The 21,666-nt window shown below is 39.2% G+C and overlaps 1 protein-coding gene across 3 annotated transcripts in view; it reads left to right on the top strand.

Moving 5' to 3' along the window:
* Positions 1-21,666, top strand: part of rbks (ribokinase) — a 36,486-nt gene that overhangs the window by 10,533 nt on the left and 4,287 nt on the right. For all 3 annotated transcript variants that reach the window (XM_060879214.1, XM_060879215.1, XM_060879216.1), the window contains exons 3-8: positions 4,146-4,278; positions 5,337-5,400; positions 5,563-5,625; positions 6,105-6,269; positions 9,121-9,212; positions 13,327-13,515. In XM_060879214.1, coding sequence (XP_060735197.1) covers positions 4,146-4,278; positions 5,337-5,400; positions 5,563-5,625; positions 6,105-6,269; positions 9,121-9,212; positions 13,327-13,515 — 706 coding nt within the window. The remainder of the gene's footprint in view (positions 1-4,145; positions 4,279-5,336; positions 5,401-5,562; positions 5,626-6,104; positions 6,270-9,120; positions 9,213-13,326; positions 13,516-21,666) is intronic.

The following is a 21,666-nucleotide window of genomic DNA, read 5'->3' as shown; positions in this document are numbered from 1 at the left end:
TTTACAGCATTTGGCAGACGCCCTTATCCAGAGCGACGTACATAAGTGCTTAAGTCTCTAGCATTGAATACATTAATGCTGGCTCACAAGGTTACATACTTAAGATACCATGAGTTTAAAACATTTGTTCAAAGTTACAGTGAAAAAGTGTCAGTTTTTTTTTAATAATGCAAAAGATAAGGAGATAAGATAAGAAGATAAGAAATGCTAGTTGAAGTGTTTCCTGAATAAGTAGGTCTTCAACCGCCGTTTGGAAATAGCCAGTAACTCAGCTGTCCGGACTTCTAGGGGACTTCATTCCACCACCTTGGTGCCAGAACATAGAAGAGTCTTGTAGTATACTTGCCTCTTACCCTGAGAGATGGTGGAACCAGTCGAGCAGTGCTGGTAGATCAGAGAGTGCGGGGTGCAGCGCGAGGAGTGATGAGGGCTTTGAGGTAAGAGATTGAGAGATTTGAGGCTTTGAGATTGCGTTCATCGGTAGACCTGCCAGCAGTGCGTTGCAGTAATCCAGTCTAGAGATGACAAGAGACTGAACAAGTACCTGAGCAGCCTGTGTGGACAAAAATGGCCGAATCCTTCTAATGTTGTAGAGAAGAAACCGACATGAGCAAGTCACATTAGCAACATGAGAGGAAAAGGACAGTTGATTGTCCATGGTTACCCCAAGGTTGCGAGCTGTGACTGAAGGGGAGATTAGATCGTTGTGCAGGGATATAGCAAGATCATGACCTGGGGATGAATCACCTGGGATGAACAGCAGTTCAGTTTTGCTAGCATTTAACTTTAACTGATGAGCCATCATCCAGGATGAAATTTCTGCCAGACATGCTGAGATCCGATCAGAAGCTGTGGTATCTGAGGGTGGGAAAGAGAAGATAAGGTGTGTATCATCAACATACAGTAGCAGTGGAAAGAGAACCCATGTGAGGAAATAACTTCACCAAGAGAGTGAGTATACAGGGAGAAAAGAAGAGGACCAAGTACTGAGCTCTGTGGGACACCAGTGGAGAGTCTGCGTGGAGCAGAAATCACTCCCCTCCATGTTACCTGATATGAGCGTCCTTCCAGGTAGGAAGCGAACCATTCCCAAGCTGATCCGCAAATCCCAAGACTCCTGAGGGTGGATAAGAGAGTCTTGTGATTGACCGTATCAAACGCTGCTGAAAGGTCAAGGAGGATAAGGACAGTTTGGATGTCAGTTTGGCTGATCCAGCAGCATGTAGTTTCTCAGAGACATCCAAAAGGGCTGTCTCTGTGGAATGAGCTGCTTTAAAGCCAGACTGGTTGGGATCTTGGAGGTTGTTCTGTGAGAGATAAACAGACAGTTGAATATAGACAATGCGTTCAAGAATTTTTGAAAGAAACGAGAGAAGTGATACCGGTCTGTAGTTACTGATGTCTGATGGATCCAGAGCAGGTTTCTTTCGGATGGGAATAACCCTTGCTCTCTTGAAAGTTGTTGGTACCTGACCAGACTTGTTCAGTGACGTTTCAGAAAATTTAATGTAACTGTAAATGATCAAAAAGCATGCCATGACTTTGTCAGCACTTCCTGTCATGTTTATTACTTACACTAACTTTGCTGAATCATTTGTGCTTATATCCTTTTGAGGAGTTTTATTAGTCCAGTTAGAAATAGCTGGCTTTTGGATTCTAAAACGTTTTGTACCAATTACTTTTTCGAGCCTGTTGACACCCAATGGTTATGAATCTAAAAAAGGAGTTAGATTATTCAGCATTTAGATTATTCAGGTTTCTTTACTACATTTTTTTCAATGATACAAATACAGTAAAAAAAAGGGAGAAATGTGCAAAGGTTTGAATGTAAAGTTTATGAACAATAAGGTGTTTGTTGCTGGAATTGTACTGGAAAACAGTTCCCAAAGATATTCCCCCAGTGGGGTTGAGATCTGGTGGTTGTGAAGTACATTGCATATGATGTGCAACTTTACAACCTTGTTAATGCATTCATTGTAACCTCAGTGTGGAGCAGTAGTGGATCACTGGTTAAGCCTCTGGGTTACTGATCAGAAGGTCAGGGGTTCAAGCGATTGGGCTCTTGACCTTCTCGGCTCCAGAGGTGAACCGTCACTTCCTAACAAACTGGGATATACAAAAAGAAACTAATTTACCTGTGCTGTAATGTATATGTGACCTATGAAGGCTGCTTCATTGTTCTGTAGATGTGGGTGGAGTCATTCTGGAAGTGACCATCCAATCAGGAGAGATCTGTTTCAACGTGTTTACTAGATTTTGTAGTGATTTTAATAATATTTTAATTGCTTGGAATTCAATAGTATGTATTTATTTATTTTTTAGTGATACCATTTCTTTCTTTTTTTTAATGCAAACATTTACATGCACTGAACTGTTCCAACCTGAAAGTCTCACCTTATGGCATCATTCACGAACTTTATAAACCTTTTCTTTTTATCTTAAATTCAAGTATTCCAATGACTTTAACAAAGCATTCACTTAGTCATATGTTTTTTGATTGCTTCCTCCAACATTTACACAAACCAAGTAACTTCCTTTGGCTTCCACCAGGCTCATTAACATTACTATCCAAAGCAAGATCCTCCAGATTACTGGAAACTGGGCAAACTGTAGCTTGTTTTCATCTCAATAATATTACTGTAAAAGACTCTCTTTAAAGTTTATCTGCACCCTCTTTCACCATCAAAAACACACACGCTCACCGGGACTTGGATCTGAGCCAGGCCATAACTTTCTTTGGTTAAGTGGTTTTGTTTTCTTCTTCTTCGTCTTTTTCTTCTTCTTCAATAGACTGAGTAATGGGCCGCTCGTTCTGCTTGGGTGAGAAACACAAAGACCTCTGTTCTGTAATGTCATGCATTGCAGCAATTACCCTTTTCTGGAGTTCAGAGACCTCGCCTTATATTTAGGGTTTAGGGATGGCAAGAGCGTGATGTTTTCACTCATAAACAGCACTTAAGCATTTATTCCAGTAAACGCTCACCCTCCGGTCTCCCCCACCTCATTTCAGCTTGTTGCTGGTAAATGAGTGAACTTTAAAGTGCAAGAAACCTGCACGCATTTTAGAACATGAATCACATTACATACATTACTCAACCCGTTGCAGTGAATCACCAGATTACATTAAAACATCAAATAGACGGACACAAGATGTCCTGTCTGATGAATCAACATGCAGATTAAATTTAGTGATCCTAACTGATGAATTCTCTTAATCACTCCGGCATGCTCGTGTTTTCGCGAACAGACAGATGTTCTTGTCATGTTTCAAAACTCTGAAAAAGTGCCCCCTTTTACATGCCTCAGAGATTATAATTAGAGGGTTTTTATTCGTTTTCTGTAACAGCACTTCTCAGTGGGTTTTATTTCTCTATCACAGCAACGGTTAAGATTTTTATAAAAGAATATTAAACGTTGTACAGTTTATCCATTTAGAGTCGAGTTTAACGTCGTGAAACATCCGTGAAACAAGTTAGTTCCTGTTATGCATTGTAGCAGCTATAAACAGTCATTCCTTCACCTGATTCTTCATGTTAGTAAGAGAGGAAACTGTGGCTTAGCGGTTTGCATGTTCTCCCTGTGCTTCAGGGATTTCCTGGTTTCCTGGGAAGTACTCTGGTTTTCAACCCCAGTTCACAGACATGCCTTGTAGGCTGATTGGCATCTCTAAACTTTCTGCTGTGTGTGTGTGTGTGTGTGTGTGTGAGTGTATGATTGTGCAATGCGATGGCTCGATACTCTGTCCACCGTGTCCCCAGTCGTACCCCAAGAGGCTCCAGGTTCCTTGTAACCCTGTTCAGGATAAGCGGTAAAGAAATTGGATGGATGTTAATGAGAACCTGTAAGGTCTTTCTAGATAAATGTTACGTCCTAGTAAAACATCACTATATCTACAATTTTCTTTTTTAAACCCATTTCCATGGCATGACCAGCGTACACATCCTTGTGTGAATCATTTCTGTAGAAACAATGTAATGTATTTGTAATAATGCCAGAAAAATGCCCTTTTTCCTAGACATTCAAGGTTCTGCATTCAAGGTAAAACATAAAATAAAAAGAACATAGATTTGCTCGCCTCTAAAAAAAAAACCACATCTGACGTCTTACTTTCTTCTGGCTCTAATCTATATTATGTATGTTATTAGCCAGACTTCTCGACTGCCCAAAGCTGGAGAGACAATACACGGACACAAGTTCTTTATCGGCTTCGGTGGCAAAGGAGCAAACCAGTGCGTCCAGGCTGCTCGCCTCGGAGCCAAGACTGCGATGGTGTGCAAGGTACAATACAAAAAAAAAAAAGACATTCATTTCCTGCTGCCAGTACGTCTCAGTCCCAGCCTTTCTGTACATGTTATTTCAGCCCCATTTGATTAGATGCACACAAGGAAGCTGCTGTGCGCTTTATTGTTCGATTGTGCCTGCCGTACCAAGATGTAATAAAGAAGTGGGTTTGTCCGTACAAAGAGCCCCGATCGATACTGAAATATGCACGGTGCAAAAATAGCCTACTGTGCTTTCAGAAGCCCCGAAACAGGAGTTGCACTTCAAAGACAGGGGCATCAGGTACCGAAGAGCCGCGGCCTTGGCGCATCTTTAACAGCGTGGGATAAAAGGAGCCCTGGTGGGCAGAAAGGGACCCCTCCACCTTTTGGAGCACTAAACATCTCTGAAAGAGAAAGAGAGAGAGGAAGATAGGGGTGCGGCGGTTTAGAAGTCGACTGGTAGCGAGGAGGCGTTTGGGTGGAGTGACTATGTCTGGAAGGCTTGGCTGAATTTAGTAATGCTCAAGATGAAAACTACCTTGTATTCATCAAACTTATTTCTGTGTCTTGTTCTTGGGTATCATCTCATATGTCTTCCTTCGTGATTAGGACCTGCTCCTCTGTTTCTGCCATGATGTTAAAGACTAAGTACTGTAAACGCAGCCCAGATACGGTTTTTAAATGAGCTTATAGTTCTTATATCGAACTAGAACTTCAAGACTAAAAATGTACTGGGAATTTCGAGTTTAGCATTATGAATAATACATGCAGATCTTTAGTATCTTTGTTAGTTTTTTCTCATTTTACTATTGTGGGGTTCAAAAGTGTGTGTGTGTGTGTGTGTGTGTGTGTGTGTGTGTGTGTGTTTAAATCACCATTATGCAGCCTTTAAATCCTTGCCTATTGCCTATTAGCTCTGCAGAATAACATAAATGACCAAATAATACGCTTTGAGATCAGGTCTGATAAGAGGTCACTTTGTGCTTAAAATCTTTTATGTGTAATTTCAGATGAAGGTCTGTGTAAAAGCCCAGCACTTACTAACCCAAATTGCAACTTTCTCTTCCTCCACAGGTCGGAAAAGATTTTTTCGGGAGCAGCTACATTCAGAATTTCAAAGACCACTCTGTATGCACAGGTCAGAAATTTACCTCATGCAAGGTTTGAACAGAGCACAGTCACCTTGACATGCACTGTAGAGTCATGCATATTGCACTGTGTTTAGTGTTGATTTTGATTTGAACTGTTTTTTGTTTTTTTTTGATGTTGTTTTTTGCCTCTCCATTCTAACCCAATGCAGCTTTTGTGACTCAGACGGCTGAAGCAATGACCGGAGCTGCCTCCATCATCGTAAACGATGCAGGTAGTGTGAAGTTGCTGAGTGTGTGGCGCCCTGTTGCACCCACAGCTTCTAAAATAACCCAAAGTGCACTTCTGAATGAAGCGAAAATGAGTGCGCACCTCTCCATCTGCGGGGTGGTTCAGGTCGTCACCCACGCCGCATAGTTTATAGGCGCTTGGCTTTATTTAACACTGCTGGAGGTGGGGTGGCTGACATAACCAGCCTGTTGCTAAATGCACAGCCTGTTGTGCTGTAAATGTCACTAATCACAGCTTTAACAGAGACTCTAACTCTGGTGGAGATCCACAAGCCTCTCAGGGGGGCTTACGAGTAACGTCATCACCGTCACCATAACAACCTGTCAATACCATAGTGTCCCAGCTTCCTGCACTAAAGTCCCAGTGACTCAAGTACAATTATCTTGTAAACTGCTGCTGTAAAGATACCAAAGTCTTAGTGAACATCCACTTGGTAAATTCTTCCATGGCTTGTGTGTGCAGGTGAGAACACCATAGTGATTGTAGCAGGTGCCAACATGCTGCTGGGGGAAGAGGAGCTGGAGAAGGCACGCTCTGCCCTGGCTAAAGCTAAAGTGCTGCTCTGCCAACTGGAGATCAGCTCACACATGTCACTTCAGGCCCTGAGAATAGCCCGACAAAGCAATGGTCAGTGTGTGTGTGCATGTGTGTGTGTTTGTGCGTGTTTGTGTGTGAGTGTGTTTGCACGTGTGTGTGCGCGCGCATGTGTGTGTTCGGATTTGAGATCAGAAAGTTGCCCAGAGGAAATATAAGGCATTAAAAGCAATTCTAAAAGAAGAAATGGGAACACAGGATATTATAGATATCAATGACATTCAGAACAGCTTCACGTGTTTGAACAGATTTTTTTTTTTTACTTATATTTTCTACAAATATTCTAATAGGGTAAACTTTTGCTACCTAATAACCTACAGTACATGTCACGGTCCTGTTAATTAAGTTCTGCTTACGGATTTTCCCACAGCGCGAACGGCATGGATGTTACACGGATAAGATTAGCACAAAATAAAGCTGGAAACAGGAAATCCTACTTAACATGTACAGACATTATTAACACCTTATCTAATCAGGTACCCACCGAATAGAAAAACGCCCTCGTCTCGGGTTTTTGGAGATGCACCATGGCATGGCTCGTGCACAGATGGGCACCGCAGATGGTCTCCCACATCCCCCCGCCATCACACTCTGATAGTCGTCACCTCAGAACCACCCAGCAACGCGCCAATGACAGTGCTGTCGTCTTAGCAGATCATATCAAGTGTTGCGAAATGGGCTATTAGCCTAGATTATGTGAATATCACTTGGGATGAGTTTGTCAGGCAGTGACGTGTGTGAATAGCACTTCTGAAAGGCTCAGATTACGCACATGCCACCTCCACAAGCCTGCTCGAGTAAAATTGGTCTTTGTTCTGTTTAAGAACTCGTCATTAATTCATAATGGGGAGTTTTGTGATGAGGTTGGATAAAGGATGAAGCACTGATGCTTTTTTTAAGTTCTTATACTCCTAAAAACCAGAACAAAAGCTGCTTTTCTCATTCACCTTCTTATTAAAGTAGTAGTTACGGAGACAGCAAATCCAGAGCTCCAGGATGCAGTAGAGCCACATGATGATACTGAGTCACGGCATGGCTCATTAGCAATCAAGGAGACGACAAGCACAATGGTGTTGATGGTGGTTTGGTTGAAGCGTCAATGCTGAAGCTTTTGGTAGCTGATCTGTTTAAATGGGCTGGACAGATGATCGAGCTGGACAGGCTACAGGAATAAAGTGCGACTGTTGGGATCAGTTGGGATACCTGCTGGGAACCGCCATCAAGAGGTGGGAAACCATGCAGAAGTGAAATAAGGTTTAAAAAAGTTTCATGGCCAATAAATAAATATATTTTGGATGTCATTAAAGATCATACGGTAAATTTGAATATTAACAATTAAATCAATCAGGTAGGATTTTACCTTTCATTAGAACCACAGGAATGCTGACTTACTGTAAGAGGCTTTTACATTGGCAGTTTAGACCGAAATAGAGTTCACATGAAAAATTCACAATGTCATGTGGACCAGGAAGCACATATTGGTACCGATCCCAAGACTACCTTGCAGGAGATGGTGTGAGTTATGCTGCAATTCCTGTGAACCTGAACGCAACTCGTACTCTGGTCGGCTCTCGTTCAGGAAGTAAAGTAATGACAACATCATTAGTTTCCTCAACAAATTTGTAGCATATTTGGCAGAGGAACTTTGTGGTACACAGAATAAACTTCTTCCTGTGCATGACGGCACTAATATAATAATAAAAAAGTTGAGTCATATTGGGTTCTCCATGATGACATAAGATAAACGTAAAAGCACTGGGGTTCGATCACAGACAGGTGAGTCTGAAACCAGACCAACACTGCGGGGGTGCAGAAAACAATCACACTCAAGTACACCGAGTACACCCCCCCCTACCCCCCCTACCCCCTCACACACACACACACACTTCATTCCACATATCGGCTTTTCCTTTATTCGTCTCACTTTGTCTCGCTGGAATTTGGGTTACTGTCATCATTTCTGGTCCCTAAATCATTGTGTCTATAAGGGTGCAGGAAACAAAGGTCTCTTAATGAAACTTAAAAATAAGGGGAAGTTTATTGATCCAGGAATGTATATTAGACTCAGTTTAAGCATTTCAGGTCTTAGACGTGACTCGGTCGCCATGGTAACCCCCCCTTTCTCTTTGTCCTGTGCATGTCAGGAAACCAGATGTGTGCAATAACACCTGCAGTGTTGAGGGAAATATATCAGTGTTGACTGCTGCTCTGTCTGTGCGCTTGTAAGAGAGTTGATTTATTATGATATCATCAGGTTTTATTCCTTACACCGGTTCTGTGTCATGCAGCAGTGCCGTGTATGACCTCAGCAAGCGATATGCCTGGAACGCATTTGAGATCTAGCCAGAATACATTGAAGCATGACAAGTGTATTACGCATGCACTTAGATTGAAGTTAAAAAAGTTTGCAGGCAGCCTGATACTGATAGCTTTTTGCATGATAAGGAGAACTCGACATTGGCATACGCATCAATATGTCGATATCTTTACTTGTAGGTGATGTGTATCAGGTTTCAGGTTAGTAATGAGACATCCTCTGTCGCAGGGGAAGGGTGACGATGTTTTGGCTACTATGTGGTTCATAGGGTGCTTTTAAGGCACAAGGAAGTTATTACGCGGTATTTACATCATTCTGAAACTAGTATTCGGTGAGCAAAGGACAAAACCTGAGATCAAGTGAAATCCTATGCGAGTTTCACACTGAGTGCATTGTGACGTGAATAGGAACGCTTTGTCTTTGTGTGAGCCGCTCTTTCCTCAGAAGTCATATCAGTACCGTGGCAGAGTCACAGTTAGAGTTAAGGGCTTTCCTGAAATGAGCAAGCAAAACCTATCCCTGAAAGACCTATTGCACACATTTTCTTTCTTTCTGTATCATTTACAGTGAAGACCGTCTTTAACCCTGCCCCTGCTATTCCAGACCTCCACTCTGACTTTTACAAGGAATCAGACGTTTTCTGCTGCAATGAATCTGAGGTGAAAACACACACACACACACACACACACACACACACACACAAGAAAACATTATTTTAACTTCTTTTCCCTAGTAGACCTTGTCCAACTCCCAAATGAACACCTGGTGATAAAGATTCACACTATATTTGGTGCACAATAGATTCAGCATTATGTTTGGAATCCCATGAGACACAACCAAAAAATTTCATGCACAGATTTTTTACTTTGACGTGCGGCCAAGCGAGCGCTAAAACCCTTCATATTTAGGCCACGCTCACTTTCGGTTCTGGTTACATATACTGTATTTGGAACACATAGTGTCATTTTGTTACACCCCTAATATTTATAATAATGTGTAATCATGTGTTGACATGTAAACTTGTTATTCAATGAATTTTTAATATATTAATATACTAAGCTCAGTCAGATGTTGTAGTTTTTATTTATATTCCTGACCCTAGTTTAGCACCATATTACCATCCATTTCTTTGGGATTTTTCAATCATGTTTATTCCAAACAGTTTTAAAGAAGGATATACTGGGTTCTTTTCTAGGTCTGAGAAGTTAGTAGAATAGTTAATACATTTATTTTATAAAAGGTAATAAATATTTTTTTTCCCCAAGTCTGGTAAAGTATGGAAAATTAAGAATATGTTGATGAACATTAATGGCTTCTGAGCCTATAGACTCTTTTTTTTATTGTCTGCAATGACAAGGTTATGCATATCAATTTGTGGTTTCCTTTTTATTGATTAAGAGTACTTTATAAATACTAGTAATACAAATCTAAAAGGTTTTGACACGTGTTGGAGAGCAATGAAAGATTTTAGATTAATAGCATGGAATAATGATGATATACTGTTTAAACTGAGTGATAAATACTCACCATATGATTTGCATAGTATTTTTATTTTACAGCAATTTGTAGCTGAGAATTTTAAGAAATGTATATAGAGATTAAGTGAGGAATAAAACTCTGTGGCTGTGCTGTTATAGGAACATTACCGAATTACTGCTAACGTTTTTTGGGTTTTAATTAGAGCGTGCGCTACAGTGATTTATTCCTCTTATACCACAGCAATTTATTTTGATCTTTTTATTGTTCGATTTGATGATGTGGAAAATCCATGAGACAGGATCCTGTTGTCATATACAATGAAGCATAACTAGAATTTGTGAGCTCAGAGGCCTGATCACTTGACATTATGATTATGATGTCATAAAAGTAAATGTGGTTTCATCCTTATTGTCAGCATTTGTCATTAACGTTTTCATCTCTGAAACCAAGATCAATGAAGATTCACCATGAATCATTACAGACTGGGATTTTTTTTCCAGGAATTGTAGGTGTTGCTTAATGAAACTGTATTAGATGCTAGTGGAAAGTTTAATGGACATGTGCTGGTGATTGTTTCGAATTGTAGATGGGAATAAATATAATTTACACTTGTACTGATGTTTATGGTGTGACATATAAAGATATTAGCTTGTAGATGGGGATACATTTTCATTGATTTGTATAAATGGATGTAAAAATATATATTCTGTTCTGCGGTGTTATATATTGAACACAAAAATTTGGAGAGACAATATTCTTTACAATTGTATAATTTTATGTTACCGCATCTATGGAACATTCATGAGTCAGTTTCCTGTTGTCTCAAGCAATGTAGCAAATCTAGAATCAGTCATTTCTTCTCCAGCCACTTTTTTCTGTTATTTTTAATTTTTTTATTTTTTTAAAAGTTAATAGGAGAAAAAAAAAAACAATCTTCCAGAAAATGGAAAGTCCTGGAAACATTATAATGGTGGAATATGTATAATAGTAGTATAATACACTAGAATATGTATAATAATGGAATATGTGGCAACCAGTGAATTAGTTGTTGCTATTTAAAATCAAATAATTATTATTGATATAAGTAAAAGAAATCCATGTAATGCAATAAGTAGACGTTGATATGATCGTCTGTTACAATTCAGCTTAAAAAGATTCAAGTCACGCTTTTAAAGAAACAAGTATAAACATCAAGGCTCTGCTACCAGGTCATGACCTGAATAGTAATAACAAAACACAGCATTCAGTAGTTATTTTTTTGTCGTCTGAATGAGAAATCCTTAGAGGGGGATGTCGTTTTTTCCCACTTACGGTAACTGGTGTGCTTGGAGACGCCCTCTCTCACACCTTGGCTGGATGAGCTGACAGATGAGGGCATGGACTGATGGGAAACAGTTAAAGAAAGAAAGAAAAACACTAAGGAAGGCAGATGCCTGGCTGGTGAGTCACACTGTCCCAGGGCTAAAGAGCTACGAGTGCGACCTGGAGTGTTTTGTGAGACCCATTTGATGTGGCCAAGAGGTTTGAGAGGGTAAAAAAGTACAGGTGGGACATGAAAGTGAGAGCTCAGAGTACATGTCGGCCTCGGTCTCGGCCTTCTTGCTTTTAGTCATGCTTTCATCCAGTGCCCTTAGCTGGGCAAGTGAAAGATGAATAATTGAGAACACACCTAAGCAGATAGCTCAGCCGAAAAAGATGAGTAATCCGAGTGCTCCTCTGTTTTGGCAGGCAGCCGTGGAAGAGTAAAGGTAACATAACTAAAATATGTGTAAATATAAATGGGTTACTTTCTGCCCTTACTTAAGCATCTCTGAGGCACAGCTACAGTTATTTAAGAGATGCTATGAAGAGTCCAGCTGCGTAACAGAAAAGAAATGTAAGCATTAATAGCTTGGAGCTTGTGAGTCCAAATTTATGTTTAAAAGTGCCAGAATGCCACCACTGGGCGGATGAGTAAGAGACTGGGCAGGGCAGTAGTATGACTGATTTTTTTGTTTTTATAGGCTAACATATGCGCAGTGATCTCTGCAAAAAACTGTTGAAGAAGATAATGTCTCTGTCTTTGTCACATATACTACACATTACAGCAGTGTAACAATATTTTCTACGCATAGCCCATCAGCAATGATACAGCACCTCTGGGTTGTAAGGGGTTGTTAAGGGGGTGCTCAAGGGTCCAGCAGTGGCATCTTTACAGTGCTGGGCTTAAACCTTAATCCTTTTAATCAGTAACCTAGAGCCTTAAGCATTGCACAACAACCTTCACATTTACTGTGGATACATTTTGTAAAACAGCCAAAAATTACATTAATCCACTTACAATTATTTACAACAATTAACCAAAATGTAGTTTTTTTGGACAGAAATATACTTCACTATCTCTGCTTTAAGAAAGAAAGATTATTTTCCATACCATCAGGGGTATGATTTTTATTTAGGCTACTTTCTAACCTTGTTTTGTCTGTCTTCCTGCAAAGATCATGAGCCAGATTAACAAACACAGCAGTAACTGCAGTCAGTCTGATTAAACGATGTCTAAAATCCTTGCTTTCATTGCCATGCATTATGAATTCAGCTGACAAAATGTCTCCTGTGCCATTAGAATTTCATCAAAACACAGAAGAGCACCTACACACTCAGTACTGATTACATGTTAATACCGTTCAACCGACCTCACAGAAACATATTAATAACAAGAAGTTTAGCCAAGAGAAAAGAAACGACTGAATTCGTTTATTATTTCCCACCAGCGTCAGTGTGAACAGAGCGTCATCAGTCAGGTGAAGAGACAGGATCTTGTTTAAATCCCGAGAGTGGCTTCGTACCTCAGGTGATGAGACAGAGACGGATGTGAAAATCAAATTCAAAACTCATTTCCCACTGTAAACCTATCATTCTTTAATTTAGCAGTAATGTTGTTTTTACATAAGTAGATTACTTCATAAACGTAGAGGTGTGTGGAGCATTTTTCATGGGAATTAAATCTTTAAATTCCATTTTCTCCTTTATCGAATTTAAAGCTGTAACTTTTTTTCTGCCTAAGAAATATGGATGTTAAATAGAACTGTATTGTAGAAGATGTCAAAAATTTGTTATATGAAGGTTTCCTAGGTCACTACACACACACACACACACACACACACAGACAGACAGATAGATAAATACATAGATACAAAGATTCAGAGATGCATAGATAGGCAGTATGATATTTTTTCTTCAGATGCTTTCAGAAGACTAATTATGTGATTTTCCTACATGTGTTCTGGCTGACGCGGCACTGTTTTCATCCCCCAGGCTGAGTTGCTAACGGGGGCTCATGTAGCGTCAGTGGATGACGCAGGACATGCAGGTCTGGAGCTGCTGAACCGAGGTTGTGCTGCAGTCATCATCACATTGGGCTCACAAGGCTGTGTGGTGCTGCAGGCCTCAAACCCCAATCCCAAACACATCCCTACAACTAAAGTCACCCCAGTGGACACTACGGTAAGACTAAAGTCTATGTCCATACACAGCTGCTTGGCAATAGTCAGAGTGTCAGTGACTGATGGAAGCCTCAGTTAAGACACTGAGATTGTAGTGGAACTGCAAAAACATTAGCAGCATCATGCAAGCTGGAAGCTGGATGGAAATATAACTGTTACATGAGCCAATTTGGGTCATCATGCCCTGTATGCCTGGTCATGCCGAAAGGACGACAGATATCATGACGAAGTTGAGACATATGCTCTAATGGGTCATCAGTTACGGCAAGTGCAATGCTTTCGGAACATGTTGGATTAATCATAAGTGAAAAATATCTGAGTGAGGGACTGAGTTGAGTGTTTACTCATCTGTATTTAAACTACGACCTCAAAGGGACAACAATTGTCTGTATTCATGGGTCATTCAGTTTAGAATTATGGATTTGGTTTCCAAAAGAAATTGCTTAAATATTACTGAAATGTGTTTCTATTTATGAAAAACGGCCTTAATTTTGTTTGTGGTTTTCTGGCTTTTCCTTCATTATTAATATATAAAAAGTCTGACTCATTTCAAAGTGTGCTCTGGTGGCTTTGGCGTCATAACAGCTCTCATTTCCTGTTCTGATTGCTTACTACTGATTCGAAACAGAGTTAATAATGTAAAATAGCAATTACAGTATAACAGTAAGCGGTATCACACTCTAGCTAATGCAAATCTGGACTTTCTTTTGGCAAAATGGAAAAGAAATAGACTTTATTTGAATAGATGAGTTGTACAGTTCCAAGAAACTACTCTAGGCCTAAAGAAACAGTGCTTTGGGTGTAATTTATGAGCTCAGATGCCTGATCATTTGACATTATGATTATTATGTCATGAAAGTGTGGTTTCATCCTTATTGTCAGTATTTGTCATAAACGTTTTAATCTCTGAAACCAAGATCAATGAAGATTCACCAGGAGTCATTACAGACTGGGATTTTTTTTTACAGGAATTGTATGTTTTGCTTAATGAAACTGTATTTAGATGCTAGTGGAAAGTCTTATGGACATGTGCTGGGGATTGTTCCAAATGGTACATTTGATGGGAATAAATATTTATTTATTTGAATATTTATTTTGAATAATATGGGAATATTTATTTGATGGGAATAAATATTTTTTACACTTGTACTGATGTTTATGGTGTGATATATATATATATATATATATATATATATATATATATATATATATATATATATATATATATATATGTGTATATATATATATATATATATATATATATATATATATATATATATACACATATATATATATATATATATATATATATATATATATATATATATATATATATATATATACGTATATATATATATATATATATACGTATATATATATATATATATATACGTATATATATATATATATATATATATATATATATATATATATATATATATATATATATATATATATATATATATAAGCTAGTCTCTATTATAATACAATTAATGAAATGAAAACTATGAAATGTTCCCCACTTACATAGTAAGGAGGATGGTAAGGGAAATTTTAGAGAAAATGTATGGCGGTCAATCTGTCATGATGTGGCGACTTTTGATAGAATGCATGGCATTTTGGACTGCCAAGAAGATTCCGCACTCTGTATTCTCCAGTCAATATCAAGTATTATAAGCCAAGACTAGAAAAAGTGGTTGAAATGTTGAAAACACAGATTATATCTAATTTTTTTTTAAATTGCATTACAGTATATTCGATTATTATTATTTTTGTATTGTCAGATTAAACTAATTAAACACAGACATTTTTCTCAGAACCCTTTTTCTATCATCATTCCCCAGGGTGCCAATAATTCTGGAGTTAAACTCATTAATCTGTCTGAACGTCTTTCGTCCGTATAACCATACAAACACCCGTCCTTCTGTGTTTGACTCACCTCTTAGCACTCAGTGGTTTCCACACAATTGCAGCTTTGCTCCCGCACACGTTTATTACTCATAAATCCTGGCTTGTTTAACTTTTTTGGATGCCCTGATCCCTCTTCCAGTAAGTCCTCTTCCCCTCCAGCTGTAAAAAAAAAAAAACGAGGGGGTGAATACCAGATTTTATCTGAACGACCAAACAAGAACGGGACATGTTTCTATCTGTTTATTTTTTACAACAATATGACAGGACGTTTTTTTTTTTTTAGGAAAATCTGGGGGATGTCTACTTTCCCTTCTCTGTCTTGAACTTTTTTATTATTTATTCTATTTTTTTTTTCCAAAGAAGAGCTGACTGGAACTTTCATCAGCATTCAGCTATTGTGTTTGTATAATGTGCTCTGTGTGGAAAAAAAAAAATCCAAAATTCCGATAACGTTTCACAAGAGCTCCTCAAAGCTTTGAGTCATGTTCAACTCCGCCGCTCTCCGTGCCTTCTCCTCAGTCCGGCGCTTTTTTTTGCCACGTCATTAAAGAATGCTGCGTGTTCAAAATCTCAGAATACCATACTTCACTGCTGAGCTCATCCTTGGTGTTAGTATCGCTTGGACAGTAATGTGAACACAATGTGTGACTCAGGTTGATGTGTACTTGCAGCACAGCTATTTCTCATCATGGATCCTGAAATATTAGCTGAACACATCACACTAGATTAATCACCGGTCTGCTATTCTCTACTAACCGTCATGGAATCTCTGAACTGGACACTGAGCAGTCTCAAGTTAAAAGCATCAGCTGCTTCTCACTTGCTCGACAGCCAAGCTCTCACTGTGCAATCGAAAAGCCTTGTGGCATGGCACTAGATGAGAAAAGGAGAACGTGTAAAAACCCACGCATCTTTTTTACATACAGCTAAAAGTTCAGCAGCCTGCCGAGCACATCAAATATTCTGAACTAAAGCCAGGATGATGTTTCATTGCATCGCCGTGAGAACAAGCATTACGGACACCTTTTATGCTGTGACTGGCTGTTAACACTTAGTTTTCTTTTTAAATCTGGCAGATTTGGAATAAAAGGGATTCACAATGCTTACGAAAGGGCTTCTTCTTGAACCCTTTTCTGAAAAGGGAAGCTTTTGTTCTAGAGGTCTACAAAAAAAGCACAGTCTGAAGTAAGCTTCTCGATGTGTTGCTTAAGTAAAGAAAAAGCACGTTGTTGTGTTATATTCCTCTAACACGACAGCAGTTGGTCGATTACATTTTCTTATTTATTGTAATTGTTGTTACGTTCGAAGATGTGGAATATCCGGAAAACAGGTTTATTTTTTTCGTGTTATCGGTGACGTTACAGCAGTTTATCCTGCTTTTTTTTTTTCTCTCTTGAAGTTAAGACAAAAACATGCAGCTTGTTATAGTACCAAGAAATCATATGTTTCAAAGTTCTCTGTTCTGAAGAACTTTCCCGTCTCGGGAAGAAGAGGTTTCGCAAAACAACATTTAGTGGCACTGCAGAATAAGTGCAGTGATATATATGTTGTACCCAAAACTACTTTCAGAGCTGCTGTTATTTAACATTAGTTCAACCTTCTGACCAATCAGAAGCTCAGTATCACTGTAGTATACAATTATTTGACTGTGGCTTGCATGATGACGATTAAGACTTTAAACGCATATTTAAAAGCTATTTAGAAGTGTTATTTAAACACATATTAAGTTATACGCATGTAATGAAGAGAGACAGAGTAACTAAACTATCAATACAGAAAGAAAAGAAATAAAAGAGACATAACAGACAGGAAGAATGATTACAGTGTTTACATTACTGTGTGTGTGTGTGTGTTTGTGTGTGTGTGTTTGTGTGTGTGTGTTTGTGTGTGTGTGTGTTTGTGTGTTTTAATAGATCTAAGGATCTGTGGTTGTGGTTTTGTGGTATGGCTGTAGGAGTCTTCTTATTGTTGGTTGTTCTGATATACAATGAAGTCCAAAAGTCTGAGACCACATTGAAAATCTGAGAAATCGTTTTTTTAGAATTTTGGCAAAGTGCAGTAGCATCTTCAGACCCACTGTGAGCAGATAAAACAGCTTTTTTTACCAGAATATAGGGTGCCATTCAGTCCAGAAAATATCTGCATCAACATTACAGTCCACCATTTCAGAATCTCTTACTCCATTATTTTCAGTCTCAAATTAAACCCAGGCATGCATTCATTATTCTACCAGCCTGTGGGTGTGAGAGAAAATCATCTGATGTGTATAAATTTCTGCAGACTAAATGTGCCTCTTATATCCACTGTATACGCACACACACACACACACACAGAAGGACAGTGGGTGGGCTGGCCTAGACAGCGCAGCTCAAAGTGGGTCCAGACAATTCAAATCAGAAAGGTCTGAGCTCAATGAGGAGGACAGGAGACGAAGGACCCACCACAAAGATCCCTACAGGGTCGGGGTTTACTGGAAAAAAAAACAGAAAAAAAAAAAACACTACCGCTCACCTCCTGCTGCTGCTGGGAGAGTGATGTCATCACACAGACAGATGGATGAAGCACACAGACCACCACTGGACATTGGACAGCACAAAATTTGCCAACGTGTCACAGCAATGCACTCAAACTATTCGGGGAGGAGAGTATTTTCCCTTCCCAGGGCTATAAATTAATTTTCTTAAAAGCAGACAAGTAAATAAAAAGCTTACACCTGTTAAAAAATAATACACTACCAATGACTGAAAATGATTATAATTTTTTTTTGATAATGGCTTAGGGGGAACAGTGGTTTAGTGGTTAGCACATCTGGTTGAGGGTTTGATTCCCCCTCTTCCCTGTGTGTAGAATTTGCATGTTCTCTTTATGTTTTGGGGGTTTCCTTGAGGTACTTCTTTTTTCTGTTACAGTCCATAGACACGCGTTATAGACTGATTGGCATCTCAAAACTGTATGTAGTGTGTGAATGTGTGTGTGAATGTGTGTGTGTGTGTGTGTGTGTGTGATTGTGTCAAGCAATATGTTGGCACCCAATCCAGGGTGTACCCTCCCTTGTGCCTCGAGTCCCCTGGGAAAGACTCCAGGTTCCCTGCAACCCTGTGTAGAATAAGCCAAGTCGAGTCAAGTCAGGTCAAGTGTCAAGAAACTTTTATTGTCATTTCTACCATACATAGCTGATGCAGTACACAGTGAAACGCGAAAACATTTCTCCAGGCCCATGGTGCTACATAAAACAAAGACAGAGCTAAGGACTTAAGTAAGTAGTCCTAGCCACATAAAGTGCATCTGTGCAACCTGATGCAAACAGTGCAAGACAAAAGATAAAAAAAGACAGTGCAGGGCAAAAGAAAATACAAGACATTACACAAAAGACAATACACAAAAGCAGCGCCGACCAGTGCACATACTGTGAGCGCTACAGAGGGATGGATGGATGGATAGATGGATGGATAGATGATGGCTTATAACATAAATTTGTTTCTATAACAAATATAAAAAATAAGGCTATTGACCATGAATTTTAAGAACATTTACAACCTCTCAGGGTGAAACTTCGACATGGCGCTTGGTGAAAAGCTGAAGTCCATACACACACGGACATAAAAAGGTTAATTGTACCATTTTTTGTGTACAGCTAGGTTCATTAGTTGTTGTTTTTTTTTAAATGCTTCTTTTGGACCACAATTAATGTCTGATTTTCATGAGTCAATTTTCAGTACATTTTAATTTATTATTGTTTTTGTCAGTTTCAAGTTATTTTAGTGATCATTGTGGGTGTTTCTGTCTGTAATGAAAGGGTACCAAAAGTTTTGTCCCTGTGTGTATGTGTTATGGTATGATGTTTAAAAATCTTCATTTTTATTCGAAAATAGTAAAAAAAAGAAATAGTCAAAATGGCGGGTCACATAGTGATGACAGTGTTACCAGGATGGATCAGAAGGGACCTTGGGAACTGGGAGGGGGGTAAAAATTCACCCTAAATGGGATGCAGTCCATGTTACATAAAAAAAAAATTGGGGTGTTAATTAGTATTAGCCATAATTTGTACAAACTCGTATGTTTTTTTTTTTTTTTTTCTTTCCCAGTGACATTTTAACAAGTCATTTGTTCTAATATCCGTTACTGATATATTATAGTTTTTATGTGTTAAAGAATTCCATGACCAACTGCATACTATGGAAAAGCTTCTTTGTCTCTGAACCATGTGACCTGTTCAGAGTGACTCATACTGTAGAAAAGCGTGACCGTGGGATGTGTCACTGCATGGAACGTATCACATGAGTAACATCTTTCTTTGTAACAGATACACACATCTGTAGCTGAGTTTCCACTCTGGAGGTAGAGAAAATGAAGCACTGTGATGGACAAATACTTTACAGTTGATGGACAGATCAATCCATCAGTCTATGCTTTAGGAAAGGGTCCTGCTATCACACACCAGTCCTGATGTTAATCAGTAGATTGGATGGATGGAGGGATGGATGGAGGGATGGATGGAGGGATGGATGGAGGGAGGGATGGAGGGATGGATGGATGGATGGATGGATGGATAGCTAGATAGATAGATAGATAGATAGATTGATTGATTGATTGATTGATTGATTGATTTTATAATTACCCACCTGGACAACTGTTTTAAATGTGTACAGGTGCATCTCAATAAATTAGAATGTTGTGGAAAAGTTCATTTATTTCAATAATTCAACTCAAATAGCGAAACTCGTGTATTATAGAAATTCAGTACACAAAGACTGAAGTAGTTTAAGTCTTTGGTACTTTTAATTGTGATGATTTTGGCTCCCAGTTATCAAAAACCTTTAACAAATCTCAAAAAAATTAGAATATGATGACATGCCAATCAGCTAATCAACTCAAAACACCTGCAAAGGTTTCCTGAGCCATTAGAATGGTCTCTCAATTTGGTTCACTAGAGCCATGTCCACACTAATACGTTTTCGTTTGAATATTTTTCTCTCCGTTTTGGCCTTTCGTCCACACAGCGTTTTAAGTCAACGAAAACGTAGCTGTTGGAAGACGCTCTCCAAAGCGGATAAATTTGAAAACGCCGTCTTTGCGTCTTAGTGTGGACTGTGAAGACGGAGGCTTTTGAATACTATGACGCATTTTTAGTCATGTGATGCAGTCGAAAGTACATAAATGCCTAGCGGAAATGACGCAGGTTGAAGCTTTACTCATGCGCAGTAGGGAGATGTAAGCGTTTTCATACATTTCAGTGTGGATGAGCAACTTTTAGAAAACGTTTGACAATGATAATGTGGACGCGGAGCGTTTTTAGATGTAAACTCCGTTTTCAAATATATCCGGATTAGTATGGACATAGGCCTAGGCTACACAATCATGGGGAAGGCATCTGACAGTTGTCCAGAAGACAATCATTGACACCCATCACAAGGAGGGAAAGCCACAAACATTCATTGCCAAAGAATCTGGCTGTTCACAGAGTGCTGTATCCAAGCATGTTAACAGAAAGTTGAGTGGAAGGAAAAAGTGTGGAAGAAAAAGATACAAATCCAACGAGAGAACCGCAGCCTTGAGAGACTTGTCAAGCAAAATCGATTCAAGAATTTGGGTGAACTTCACAAGGAATAAACTGAGGCTAGGGTCAAGGCATCAAGAGCCACCACACATATACGTGTCAAGGCATTTGGCCACAGTTGTCATATTCCTCTTGTTAAGCTGCTCCTGAACCACAGACAACGTCAGAGGCGTCTTAGCTGGGCTAAGGAGAAGAAGAACTGGTCTGTTGCCCAGTGGTCCAAAGTCCTCTTTTCAGATGAGAGCAAGTTTTGTATTTCATTTGTAAACCAAGGTCCTAGAGTCTGGAGGAAGGGTGGAGAAGCTCATAGCTCAAGTTGCTTGAAGTCCAGTGTTAAGTTTCTACAGTCTGTGATGATTTGGGGTGCAATGTCATCTGCTAGTGTTGGTCCACTGTACCCATTTACCAGGAAATTTTAGAGCACTTCATGCTTCCTTCAGCTGAGCAGCTTTTTATACTGATATCATTTTCCAGCAGGATTTGGCACCTGCCCACACTGCCAAAAGCATCAAAAGTTGGTTAAATGACCATGGTGTTGGTGTGCTTGACTGGCCAGCCAACTCACCAGACCTGAACCCCATAGAGAATCTATGGGCTATAGTGAAGAGGAAAATGAGAAACAAGAGACCAAAAAATGCAGACAAGAAGAAGGCCACTGTCAAAGAAACCTAGGCTTCCATTCCA

Source organism: Tachysurus vachellii, chromosome 10 (genome assembly GCF_030014155.1).
Source record: "Tachysurus vachellii isolate PV-2020 chromosome 10, HZAU_Pvac_v1, whole genome shotgun sequence".
Classification (NCBI taxonomy): domain Eukaryota; kingdom Metazoa; phylum Chordata; class Actinopteri; order Siluriformes; family Bagridae; genus Tachysurus; species Tachysurus vachellii.
The sequence above is the reverse complement of the archived record's forward strand: the minus strand, read 5'-3'. Positions and strand labels throughout refer to the sequence as shown.